Source organism: Heptranchias perlo, chromosome 11 (assembly GCF_035084215.1).
Source record: "Heptranchias perlo isolate sHepPer1 chromosome 11, sHepPer1.hap1, whole genome shotgun sequence".
Classification (NCBI taxonomy): Eukaryota; Metazoa; Chordata; class Chondrichthyes; order Hexanchiformes; family Hexanchidae; genus Heptranchias; species Heptranchias perlo.
Window position 1 is genome coordinate 43,308,015 of NC_090335.1, and position 13,967 is coordinate 43,321,981.

At 42.8% G+C, this 13,967-nt stretch overlaps 1 protein-coding gene across 2 annotated transcripts in view; it reads left to right on the forward strand.

Annotated features, from left to right (window-relative positions):
- Positions 1–13,967, forward strand: part of usp9 (ubiquitin specific peptidase 9) — a 269,941-nt gene that overhangs the window by 78,936 nt on the left and 177,038 nt on the right. For both annotated transcript variants that reach the window (XM_067992885.1, XM_067992886.1), the window contains exons 8-12: positions 5,078–5,329; positions 5,411–5,549; positions 6,318–6,470; positions 9,169–9,273; positions 11,948–12,154. In XM_067992885.1, coding sequence (XP_067848986.1) covers positions 5,078–5,329; positions 5,411–5,549; positions 6,318–6,470; positions 9,169–9,273; positions 11,948–12,154 — 856 coding nt within the window. The remainder of the gene's footprint in view (positions 1–5,077; positions 5,330–5,410; positions 5,550–6,317; positions 6,471–9,168; positions 9,274–11,947; positions 12,155–13,967) is intronic.

Consider the following 13,967-nt stretch of genomic DNA (forward strand, 5'->3'; position numbering starts at 1 on the left):
AAAATGGCAAATGGCATGTTGGCCTCTATTGCAAGGGGGTTGGATTACAAGAGTAGGGAAGTCTTTGCTACAATTGTGCAGAGCGTTGGTGAGACCACACCTGGAGTATTGTGTACAGTTTTGTTCTCCTTACCTAAGGAAAGATATACTTGCCTTAGAGGCAGTGCAACAAAGATTCACTAGATTGATTCATGGGATGAGAGGGTTGTCCTGTGAGGAGAGATTGAGTAGAATGGGCCTATCCTCTCTAGAATTTAGAAGAATGAAAGGTGATCTCATTGAAACATATAAGGTTCTTAGAGGGCTTGATAGGATAGATGCTGAGTGGCTGTTTCCCCTGGCTGGAGTCTCAGAATAAGGGGTTGGCCATTTAGGACTGAGATGAGGAATTTCTTCACTGAGGGTTGTGAATCTTTGGAATTCTGTACCCCCAGAGGGCTGTGTGGATGCTGGAGTTGAGGTCGAAGTTCAGCCATGATCTTATTGAATGGCAGAGAAGGCTCGAGGGGACGTATGGCCTATTCTTGCTTTCGGTAGTGAAGTGCAGGCAAATACTTCAGAATCACTCGAGGCAGTTAGATGCTGTGATGGGAACAGTAGATTTCTAAGAAAAGTTGAGTGGAGCCAGTATCTGTATTCATCTTTCTGATCTGTTTGTGATCTTCGAATCCTGGGCTTCAATGCCCTATACTTAAAATAGACAGTGTTGCCCATTCAAATTACTGGGGTGTACTTATTAGTTATTCATGTGACATAAATTAGTGCTGGGGAATGGAACATTTTTTTTTAAAGAGTGCTCAGGTTGGTACAACTTTCAAAAGCACCAGAAAATTAACACAGATTGAGCCACCTTCTGTATTGGCTCAAGTTTTCTGAGACTCTCTTGGGGATTACACAGCCTACTTCAGCTTTAGTGACAAAACTGTTCAACCACGGAATTCTCTTTAAAAAAAAACACCCTTGACCCCTCTGTCCTTGCAAACTACTGCTCCATCTCCAACCTCCCTTTCCTCGTCAAAGCCCTTTCATATGTTGTTGCCTCTCAAATCCATGCTGATCTTTCCTGCAACTCATTGTTTGAATCCCTCCAATCAGGTTTCCGCCCCTGCCATAGTACTGAAACCGCCCTTATCAAAGTTACAAATGACATCCTATCTCACTGCGACCATGGTAAACTATCCATCCACATGCTTCTTAACGTGTCTGCAGCCTTTGACATGGTTGGCCACGCTATCCTATTCCAGTGCCCCCCCTCCATCGTACAGCTGGGTGGGACTGCCCTTGCCTGGTTCAGTTCTTATCTATCTATTCGTAACCAGAGAATCTCCCGCAATGGCTTCTCTTCCTGCTCCCGCACCATTACCTCTGGAGTTGCCCAAGGATCGATCCTTGGCCCCTCCTATTGCTCATCTACGCGCTGCCCCTCGGTGATTTCATCTGAAAACACGGTCAGATTCCACATGTTGGCTGAAGACACCCAGCTGTACCTCACCACCACCTCTCTCGACTGCTCCACTATCACTTGATTTGTCACACTGCTTGTCCAACTGGATGAGTAGAAATTTCCTCCAACTAAATATTGGGAAGAACAAAGGCATTGTCGTTGGTCCACGCCACAAACTCCGTTCCCTAGCCACCGACTTCATCCCTCCCTCTGGCCATGTTCTGAGGTTGAACCAGAACGTTCACAGCCTTGGTGTCCTATTTGACCCTGAGATGAGCTTTCGACCACATATCCGCTCCATCACCAAGACCGCCTACTTTCACCTCTGTGACATCGCCCATCTCTGCCCCTGCCTCAGCTCATCTGCTAAAGCCCTCATCCATGCCTTTGTCACCTCCAGACTTGACTATTCCAATGCTCTCCTGGCTGGCCTCCCATCTTCCACCCTCCATAAACTTGAGCTCATCCAACCCCCCACTGTCAGTATCCTAATTCGCACCATGTCCCGTTCACCCATCACCTCAGTGCTCGCTGACCTACATTGGGTCCAGGTCCGGCAACGCCTCAATTTTAAAAAATTTCATCCTTGTTTTCAAATTTTTCCATGGCCTCGCCCCTCCCTATCTCTGTAACCTCCTACAATCTTCCGAGATTTCTGTGCTCCTGCAATTCTGGCCTCTTGCGCATCCCTGATTTTGATCACTCCACCATTGGCAGTCGTGCCTTCAGCTGCCTAGGCCCTAAGCTCTGGGATTCCTTCCATAAACCTCTTTGCCTCTCGACCTCTCCTCCTTTAAGACATTCCTTAAAACTCTTTGACGAAGCTTTTGGTCACCTGTCCCAATATCTCTGTCGCTCGGTGTCAGATTTTGTTTGATAACGCTCCCGTGAAGCCTTGGGAAGCTTGACTATGTTAAAGGCCCTACATAAATGCAAGTTGCTGTTGTATAGTCACTCTTGCACTTGAACAGCAACTGAAACAGGAATGTCACCAACAGGTGCTCAATCAATGCGACTGCGTTGCCATTGGCCAGTTACATTGCAAACTCAAGCCACCTTGATGCTTTTTCAGAGTGCTTGTGCTCATCTTGAGGTGGAGTTTGTCGATGAATCTTACACCTGTGACAGTATTGGTGTGAGTTGACTTTGGATGGCAAGCCCATTTGATGGCACCAAATGCTGAGAAAGGATCAAGATGCTTTTGATGAGATGCTTGGATTGTTTACCAGTTAGGATACCATAGAATCCTATTGCAAGCAGAGTTAATCCTGTATTTAATAATTCTGTCTGGATCCTACTTATTTCTGTTGTTTCTCCCTCCTACTGTGGAATTTTATTTGGGTGACAGTGAGAATTTAAATCAATTTATCTCAGTGTTATCCACATATGACAAAGTGGCCTAAATTGCATCTGTTGATGACTTTACTATTTTAATAACTTTTCTCAGGTACCAGAGTGACTACAGAGTCTTGAAGTTGAATTTTTTTGTCACCGGAGCTGCAGCAGACTATATAACCACCTGAAAGGCTCTGAAACTTTCTCGTCAATGTAGAATGTAGCTCAGACTGTGGTAACCTTATGGATGTTTCTGGAAATTCTACCAAATGGAACTTTTTTAATTAGTGTTTTTATTTGCCCCAGTATGTCACATGTTCCCCTGTGATATTCCATGTTGAGACTAAATATGACAAATGACTTGTACAGGGAGAAACCTTGGACCCCCACCTCAAGAAGTTGTTTTAAGGGGTTATTCTGTGTTGAAATATGGTGCATGAAGCACTCTGCAATTGAGATTGACATCTATTTGGTCCAAATTTGTTGACATTTCTCGGAAGAAAGCAGGCAAAGTTTTTCTGTCCACCTCTGCATCCCCATAACGACTTGCCATTGTTAACTTCTTTGTTACTATCGGGCATGTTGATGAGGAGTTGCAGCTGATAGGTAGTATGTGGTTGTGTTCTTGGGGGAAGACAACTAAAGAAAGCTAGATTCTGTTTCACAGGGCCTCCTCTAAAACTCGAGGAGTGACTTTCTTGGAATAGAAAACTGCTTTTACCATGGAACTCTGGACTAGAGGTGTGGAAACTTCTTCCCTCGATTGCAGAGAGGACTTTTGTTAGCTCAGGGAATTCATTAGTTTGTAACTTAGAAACAAATAGAAAGTCTCAATTATATGGGAGATAACTTGGGTTGCATGTCTGATTGGTGGCTGTGTTCTTCAAAGCTATTTACTTTAATAGAGGGTTTCGGAAACCCCACAGAAAACACTTGAGCCTTGTGGGAGTCAACATGAAACTCTACCATTTGGACTCATATCAGCACCTAGAATGTTGTGAAGCTTGTTTGTAATGTTTTCTCAAGACTGCAGCATCTTCATGCTTTTGTGTCTATATGCTCATCTGAGCCTCTCAAGACAAGCAACGGTCTACCAGGACCTGAGTCCACTGAAACAGTTGTTGTTGTACCATTACCCACCTGGCTTAGGTGGGAAAGTTGTTCAGCAAACTGCCAGTGAAATGCAACTTAATGAAATGTATCTTGAAAGTCAAATTTTTCATATGACTTTCTAATTTCAGGTAGATATTAATGGTTATTTTGAATAAACCTGTGTCTGATCATGAATATTTGATTTGTTTTAACCTTAATTTTCTTCCCTCAAAACCTATTGCCCTGATTGTTACTGATTTAACTAAAGGTTTTGTAAGTTTCAATCTCTGGGCTCCTTCCATTTGGCATTTGGATAGACAGTTATTTGTCATATTTGTAAAAAATGTATCCGACTTTATATCAGGAAATTATGATTGTCACTGCTCACTACTTGTGTGCAGACAGTTGGGTGCAATACATTGTCAGGTGTTCAACCAAAAGGGATATATACAGTTGAATTGGTGCCCTATCCACCGCTTTTGCCAACATGGATACTGTTAAGAGGAACCACATCTGAGACACCGCTGCAAGGAGTAACTTGCATTCAAAGCATTATTATCTTGATCTGACTGATCAAGTTGAGCACTAGGCTGCTCTCCTTCGAGCCGATCTCAACAGTGGTCTCAATTTCCCACCTCGACTATTTTTTTCCTAATTTGGTATAATTTTGTTCTGTGCAGATATTGAATGAGAAATATGCTAATTACCTACCATAGATAAGTTGTACCTCACTTTGAATGTAGTTTACCCGTCATGTACAGAGCTTCCTATCATGCACTTCGGTTCTCATTTTGACCTAATGCAATTTGGAAGAGTTAGTTTCTCATATCCTGGTTAAACTTGTTTGATTTCACTTCAATCAGAAATTGAAATGAAGTTCACAATGAGCCTTTCTTATACAGTGGGATGGAGAAAACCAGTGAGCAGAGACCAGTGTGTCGTTCCTAACTCTTGAAGGAATTGTGTCCCATGTAGATACAGCTGTATGCAGAGGCTGGACTTCAACCTGAGCTAATCTTTCTTAACATTGGTGAAACCTTGTGCTGATTTAGTTACTTGCTGGATTACTTGTGAATTAGTGGAATTTGACTCCTGTGGCATGCAAGATGTTTTGAAGCTTTTTGCTTTCAGGGTTTGCATTTTGTGTAAAGTCAGTATATTTAATGACAACATGAATGCTAATGCTATTTTTTTAATCCTCTCCAGACCTTTTGGACAGTGTTATGAATTTCTTACCTTACATACAGTGAAGAAATACTTCCTTCCAATAATAGAAATGGTTCCGCAGTTTCTAGAAAATCTAACAGATGAGGAGCTGAAAAAAGAAGCCAAGAATGAAGCCAAAAATGATGCTTTATCTATGATAATTAAGTCACTGAAAAACTTGGCTTCACGGGTTCCTGGGCAGGAGGAGACTGTCAAAAATTTAGAAATATTTAGGTTGAAAATGATACTAAGGTAATTATACTGCCCTTTTTTATAGATTTTTACTGAAATTGCTTGTGATTCTTTGTCACAACTTCAATTTGTTATTTATAGGTTGTTACAAATTTCATCTTTTAATGGAAAAATGAATGCACTAAATGAAGTTAACAAGGTGATTTCCAGTGTCTCTTATTATACTCATCGCCATGGCAGTCCTGAAGAAGAAGAATGGTTGACAGCAGAGAGAATGGCAGTAAGTAGTAAAATTGTTTCTGTATCCTACAAGGAAATACACAGTGTGATGTACAGTTTTACAACTGGATTTTTGAATGCTTTCTCGGATCAATTTGTCTTAATGCTTTATATTGTGCGTTCTGTTTGGCTTAAGTGTTCATCTTTGGAAGTGTTAGAAATTTCTCCTAAAATTTAGAGTCTGCTTCAGAAATGTCTGAACAGTGGACCATACCCATATTGACTGAGGATAACATTGGGCATGTAGATTTGCAAGTTAGAGAGGGATGGAAAATACATTTTGTAGAATGCAGCTTGTTTTTGGTCACTGTTAATTTCAGGGTATTTAATGAAAAAAAAGTTCAGCAATAATAAATAAACCCTACAAAAAGCAGCTGTCTTTGCTTCTCCACATTCTGTTAGTGCTCTCTCCAAGCCTTTTCGTTCAAGAGCATCGCAACTCACACCTTCCTCTTGGCACCATGTGTCGCATAGATTCTCAGCTGCAATTTTGTTTTGCCTCCTGTAAGAAATGTGATGTAAACACTGAATTAGTGCATATCCTGTCTCTATGGCAACTTTCAGATCTGGGTGATGAGCATTCTTGTTCAGTGTCAGAAAACAGCTGAAAACGTGAAAATATGCTTTTCAATTTGAAAAGGCAAATGTGTTATCCATCGCATTCTGCAAAATCTGAATTATCTGTGAATTTTAAAAATGTTACCATTGCTATTAATGCATTAATGAGAGTGTGACCCTCTGGTTTATAAGTTCCTTTTATTATTTGTAGGAGTGGATTCAACAAAACAACATCCTATCAATTGTATTGCGTGACAGTCTGCATCAACCACAATATGTTGAAAAATTAGAGAAGATACTTCGATTTGTTATTAAAGAAAAGGCACTCACCTTGCAAGATCTTGATAACATTTGGGCTGCACAGGTGAGGAAATAAGAAACAGCATTCAGTCAGGTTGTCTTGTGTTATGCTGTTCACATTTGTGTAAAAATACACAATGGATTTATTGAGGGATGGTCTTAAATGATTTGCACTTTTACCAGATGATTAAACTTGTTTTGTATTGTACAAAAGAGAATTGGGCACAATTCATTTTGAGAAGTGCAAGGTTAAGATACGAGAATTATATTGCCGAACTGATGCTTTGTCCAAATGCTTAGATTCGTTTTGGCATTTGTACATATAAGCCATACTCATGTTATGAAACTTTTGTATAAAATGAACTAGAAAAGATCAATGTGCCAATTTCTAAATTTTTGAGCAGTTTTACAAAAGACGTACACGATCCTTCCGTAGAAAACCAAATGGCCACAAAATAGTTTTGCTTTAGTTGTCAACTGCAACTGGAATGGTCAGCTTGGCTCATTTGGTAGAACTCTTGCCTGAGTCAGAAGGTTGTGTTCAAGCTCTACTTCAGGCCATGAATATATAAAGGCTGCAGTGCTGAGAGTACGCTGCGTTGTTGCAGGTGTTGCCTTCTGGATGAGATATTAAACCAAGGCCCAGTCTGCTTGTTGAGATAGACGTAAAAGATTGCAAAAACAGATAAACCAGCTGTTCATTTCATTTGCTGTTTGAGATTGTGTGCAAATTGGCTGTCACGTTTCCCTAAACAACAGTGGCTACACTTCAAAAGTCATTGAACTGTAAAATGCTTGGGGACTTCCCGAGAATGTGATATGGTGCTGTAAAAATGAGATTAATTCTCTCTGTCTTAAGTATTCTGAAAGGATATCTCTTAACAGGACAATTTTTAGCATTTATAAATGAAAATAACAAGGTCACAATTTTCTATATTAGCCAAGAAAGCATGCATTTGCTTTCCTGTCGTTAAGGCCATTTTCTATATAATCATCTGTCATCCATGATTTTGTTACCTCCAGACTTGACCATTCTAATGCTCTCCTGGCTGGCCACCCATCTTCCACCCTCCATAAACTTCAGCTCGTCCAAAACTCTGGTGCCTGTATCCTAACTCGCATCAAGTCACGTCCATCCATCATCTCTGTGCTCGCTAACCTACGTTGTCTCCCGGTCCCCCAATGCTCCAATTTAAAATTTTCATCCTTATGTTCAAATCCCTCGATGGCCTTCCCTCTCCCTAACTCCATAACCTCCTCCAGCTCAACAACTCTCCAAGAACTCTCCATTCCTTCAATTATGGCTTCCTTTACATTATCATTGACAGTTGTGCCTACAGCTGTCTAAGCCCTGAACTCTGGAATTCCCTTCGTAAACCTCTCCACCTCCCCTTTTAAGGCCTTTGAACAATCTTTTGGTCGCCAGTCCTAACGTCTCCTCCTTTGACTTGGTGTCCATATTTGTCTGATCACTCTCCTGTGAAGCACCATAGGACATTCTTCGACATTAAAGGCGCTCTATAAATGCAAGTTGCTGTTGTAATTCCAAATATTTTTTAGACTAGAGGTAGCAAGCAGGGTCTCTTTGGAATCAAAATAGCTTCAATGACATTGTATGGCAGTGGAAGCTTGGAAACAAATCTTTGCAGATCCAATACCTTAACCAAGCAGGTCGACAATATTCCAGGGCACTATTCGTGATTGATCAGCCAGCCTGGCATGCTAATGGAACCTGGAAGGATAGACCTATCAATGGGGGGGTTAGGATTCTTCCCACAGTGCTCCCGATAACCCTGCAAGCCAATGCCGCAAAGATAGTGATCCTACCGGAACAAGCAACAGGAAGCAGCTCTCGTAACTGTGAGGTTTTAGCTCGTTAAACTCCAGTAGTTGTCTGGCAATTCCTGAGCCTTGTCTTTGCAAACCTGCGTATAAACCCTTGGATGTGGGTAAGTAGTATATGCCCCTATGAGAAGAGATATTGCGCACTCCACGTTGGGCAAGCAGGAAAACCTATAGCAGAGAAGATTAAGATAGCCAAGCCTGCTGATATGTAGGCAGGCAAGAAAGAAGGAACTTGCATCTTTATAATGCTTTAAATGTCCTCGGGACATCTCAAAGCACTTGACAATCAATGGATGACTTTTGAAGTGCAGTTACCGTTAGGTGGGCACATTGCACACAGCAAGATCTCCTAAATAGCAAATGAATGAATGGCTAAATAATCTGTTCTTAAGAGTGTTGGTTTAGGAAACGATGTTCTTCAAGATACTGGGACAACTCCTGACACCTGAGAAGGCAGACAGAGCCTCAGTTTAACATCTTATCAAAAAGACAATGCCTCAAACATTGGAGCACTCACTCAGTGTGGCACTGAAGTATCAGCCCAGTAGTAAGTAAGGAAGAAGAAAAGATTTGCCTTTCATGACCTTATGATGTCCAAAAATGCTTCACAGCCAATGAGATACTTACTTGAAGTGGAGTCACTGTTCTAATGTAGGAAATGCAGTGACCACTTGAAGCACAGCAAGGTTCCACGAACAGCAATGAGATAAGTGACCAGATGATCTCTTTCGATGGTTGAGAGATAAATGTTGGCCAGAACATCGGCAGATTTCCATACTCTTTTGAATAGGGCTGTGCAACCTTTTACGTCTATCTGAGAGAGCAGATGGGGCCTCGTTCTAGCACCTCAAAGATTGCACTACTAGAATTCTCAATTTTAATATGTGATGTCTGTTCCTACATTTTTTTACATGTAGGCTGGTAAACATGAAGCAATTGTGAAGAACGTCCATGATCTTCTTGCAAAATTGGCGTGGGATTTTTCTCCTGAACAGCTTGACCACCTTTTTGATTGCTTTAAGGTAAAAGTTTAAAATTTATTTCATTCATTCATGGGATGTGGATGTTGCTGGTAACGCCAGCATTTATTGCCCATCCCTAATTGCCCTTGAGAAGGTGGTGGTGAGCTCCCTCTTTGAACTGCTGCAGTCCGTATGGTGAAGGTACTCCCACAGTGCTGTTAGGTCAGGGGTTCTGGGATTTTGACCCAGCGATGAAGAAACGGCGATATATTTCCAAGTCAGGATGGTGTGTGATTTGGAGGGGAACGTGCAAATGGTGGTGTTCCCAAGCGCTTTCTGCTCTTGTCCTTCTAGGTGGTAGGGGTCGCGGGTTTGGGAGGTGTTGTCAAAGAAGCTTTGGTGAGTTGCTGCAGTGAATCTTGTAGATGGTATACATTGCAGCCACAGTGCGCCCGTGGTGGAGTGAGTGAATGTTTAGGGTGGTGGATGGGGTGCCAATCAAAGGGGCTGCTTTATCCTGGATGGTGTCGAGCTTCTTGAGTGTTGTTGGAGCTGCACTCATCCGGGCAAGTGGAGAGTATTCCATCACACTCCTGACTTGTGCCTTGTAGATGGCGGAAAGGCTTTGGGGAGTCAGGAGGTGAGTCATTCGCCACAATACCCAGCATCTGACCTGCTCTTGTAGCCACAGTATTTATTTGGCTGGTCCAGTTAAGTCTCGAGTCAATGGTGCCCCCCAGGATGTTGATTGTGGGGGGTTCGGTGATGGTAATGCCATTGAATGTCATGGGGAGGTGGTTGGACACACTCTTGCTGGAAATGGTTATTGCCTGGCAGTTGTGTGGTGTGAATGTAAATTGCCACATCAGCCCAAGTCTGGATGTTATCCAGGTCTTGCTGCATGCAGGCACAGACTGCTTCATTATTTGAGGGGTTGCGAATGGAACTCAACACTCTGCAAACATCCCCACTACTGACTTTATGATGGAGGGAAGGTCATTGATGGAGCAGCTGTAGATGGTTGGGCCGAGGACACTGCCCTGAGGAACTCCTACAGCGATGTCCTGGGGCTGAGATGATTGGCCTCCAACAACCACCACCATCTTCCTTTGTGCTCGGTATGACTCCAGCCACTGGAGAGTTTTCTGCCTGATTCCCATTGACTTCAATTTTAGTAGGGCTCCTTGATGCCACACTCGGTCAAATGCTGCCTTTATGTCAATAGCAGTCACTTTCACCTCGCCTCTGGAATTCAGCTCTTTTTGTCCATGTTTGGACCATGGCTGTAATAAGGCCTGGAGCCGAGTGATCCTGGTGGAACCCAAACTGAACAACAGTGAGCAGGTTATTGGTAAGTGCTGCTTGATAGCATTGTTGACGACACCTTCTATCACTTTGCTGCTGATTGAGAGTAGACCGATGGGGCGGTAATTGGCCGGATTGGATTTGTCCTGGTTTTTGTGGACAGGACATACCTGGGCAATTTTCCACTTTGTCGGGTGGATGCCAGTGTTGTAGCTATACTGGAACAACTTGGCATCAGCACTACAGCCGGGTGTTGTTAGGGCCCATAGCCTTTGCTCTAACCAGTGCACTGAGCCGTTTCTTGATATCACGTGGAGTGAATCGAATTGGCTGAAGACTGGCTTCTGTGATGGTGGGGATCTCAGGAGGAGGCCAAGATGGATCTTCCACTTGGCACTTCTGGCTGAAGATGGTTGCATGCGCTTCAGCCTTGTCTTTTGCACTCACGTGCTGGGCTCTGCCATCGTTGAGGATGGGGATGTTCATGGAGCCGCCTCCTCCTCCTGTTAGTTGTTTAATTGTCCACCATGCTGGCCTTTATATCTAGAGGACTAGAGTACCGGGAGCAGAAGTTATGCTGCAGCTATACAAAATCTTGGTTAGACCGCACCTGGAGTACTGTGAGCAGTTCTGGGCACCGCACCTTCGGAAGGACATATTGGCCTTGGAGGGAGTGCAGCGTAGGTTGACTAGAATGATACCTGGACTTCAAGGGTTAAGTTACAAGGAGAGATTGCACAAATTGTGGTTGTATTCTCTCGAGTTTCGAAGGTTAAGGGGTGATCTGATTGAAGTTTATAAGATATTAAGGGAAACAGGGTGGATAGAGAGAACCTATTTCCACTGGTTGGGGATTCTAGGAGTAGAGGGCATAGTCTAAAAATTAGAGCCAGACCTTTCAGGAGTGAGATTAGAAAACATTTCTACACACAAAGGGTGGTAGAAGTTTGGAACTATCTTCCGCAAACGGCAATTGATGCCAGCTCAATTGCTAAATTTAAATCTGAGATAGATAGCTTTTTGGCAATCAGAGGTATTAAGGGATATGGGCCAAAGGCAGGTATATGGAGTTAGATCACAGATCAGCCATGATCTTATCAAATGGCGGAGCAGGCATGAGGGGCTGAATGGCTTACTCCTGTTCCTATGTACCATTTATGACTGGATGTGGCAGGACTGCGGAGCTTTGAACTGACCCGTTGGTTGTGGGATTGCTTAGCTCTGTCTATAGCATGCTGCTTCCGCTGTTTAGCATGCATGTAGTCCTGTGTTGTAGCTTCATCAGTTGGCACCTCATTTTTAGGTACACCTGGGGCTGCTCCTGGCATGCTCTTCAACACTCCTCATTGAACCAGGGTTGATCCCCTGGGTTGTTAGATGAATTGATAGATTGAAATACGTATTTAACTACTAAAATTTTAACTTTAAGGCGAGTTGGACAAATGCGAGTAAAAAGCAACGTGAAAAGCTTTTGGAGTTGATCCGTCGCCTTGCAGAGGATGACAAAGATGGGGTGATGGCACATAAGGTATTAAACCTCCTGTGGAATTTAGCACATAGTGATGACGTACCTGTTGACATCATGGACCAGGCTTTAAGTGCGCACATCAAAATCCTGGATTATAGCTGTTCCCAGGTAAGAGAAAGCTGCATCTTATCAGCGGATATACAGAATAAACTTTTCATATGTTTGATCATAAAACATTGCACTGAAACTCTGATGTACACTTTAACTGAGGTATGCGTAGAAATGAAGTCTAATCATTTTTTTTCATGAGTTATTTTTTCTTCATATTTACTCTTAACTGTAGCATGTGATCCTACTAGAAACTTCACTTGTATGGCCTTTACAAAGTCCTTTCTGGGTCATACCCCTTTGCTGCTGAGAGTGAATGCATGGCTTGATTGCAGATCTAGTGGCAGTCGAGGGCTGTGACAGCAGGCTGTTAACACTCCTTTGCTGAAGTTAGTACATGCAGAATATTGCACTAGTGCTGCAGAGTTGTGGAAAATCACAATTGCACAAGACTTTTGCTTCTGTTGAGTGAAAACTCCCTACTGCAGTGACCAGTCTAACATTCCACCATTACGTCAGGCCTTTAAGAACATAAGAGGAGCAGGAGTGGGCCATGCGACCCCTAGAGCCTGCTTCGCTATTCAATAAGATCCCGGCTGATCTTCGACCTCAACTTCACTTTCCCGCTTGATCCCCATATCCCTTGATTATCTTAGAACCCAAAAACCTATCAGTCTCAGCCTTGAATAAACTCAACGACTGAGCATCCACAGCCTCTGGGGTAGAGAATTCCAAAGATTCACAACTCTAAGCGAAGAAATTTCTCCTCATCTCGGTCCTAAATGGCCGACCCCTTATCGTGAGACTATGCCTCCTAGATCTAGACTCTCCAGCTAGGGGAAACAGTCTCTCAGCATCTGCCCTGTCAAACCCCCTCAGAATCGTATATGTTTCAATGAGGTCACCTCTCATTCTTTTAAACTCGAGAGTATAGGCCCATTCTACTCAATCTCTCCTCATAGGACAACCCTCTCGTCCCAGGAATCAATCTAGTGAACCTTCGTTGCACCGCCTCTAAGGCAAGTATATCTTTCCTTCGGTAAGGAGACCAAAACTGTACATAGTACTCCAGATGTGGTCTCACCAAAGCCCTGTACAGTTGCAGCACGACTTCCTTACTCTTGTACTCCAATCCCCTTGCAATAAAGGCCAACATCACATTTGCCTTCCTTATTGCTTGCTCTACCTGCATGCTAACTTTGTGTTTCGTGTACATGGGCACCGAAATGTCTCTGAACACTAACATTTAATAGTTTCTCACCATTTCAAAAAATACTCTTTTTCTATTCCAACCAAAGTGAATAACCTCACATTTCCCCACATTATACTCCATCTGCCACCTTCTTGCCCACTCACTTAACCTGTCTATACCCCTTGCAGACTCTGTCCTTCTCACAGCTTACTTTCCCACCTAGCTTTGTATCGTCAGCAAACGTGGATACATGACACTCGATCCCTTCATCTAAGTCATCAGTATAGATTGTAAATAGCTGATTTTTGCGGCAACCCACTAATAACAGCCTGCCAACCTGAAAATGACCCATTTATTTCTGCTGCTTTCTGTCTGTTAAACAATCCTCTATCCATGCTAATATATTACCCCCCAACCCGAATATATTACCCCAACCCCTTGAACCCTTATCTTGTGTAACAACCTTTCGTGTGGCACATTATCAAATGCCTTTTGAAAATCCAAATATACTACATCCACTGGTTCCCCTTTATCTACCCTGCTAGTTACACCCTCAAAAAAAAAAACTCTAATAGATTTGTCAGACACAATTTCCCTTTCATAAAACCATGTTGACTCTGCCTAATCATATTATGATTTTCTAAGTGCCCTGTAACCACGTCCTTAATAATGGATTCCAGC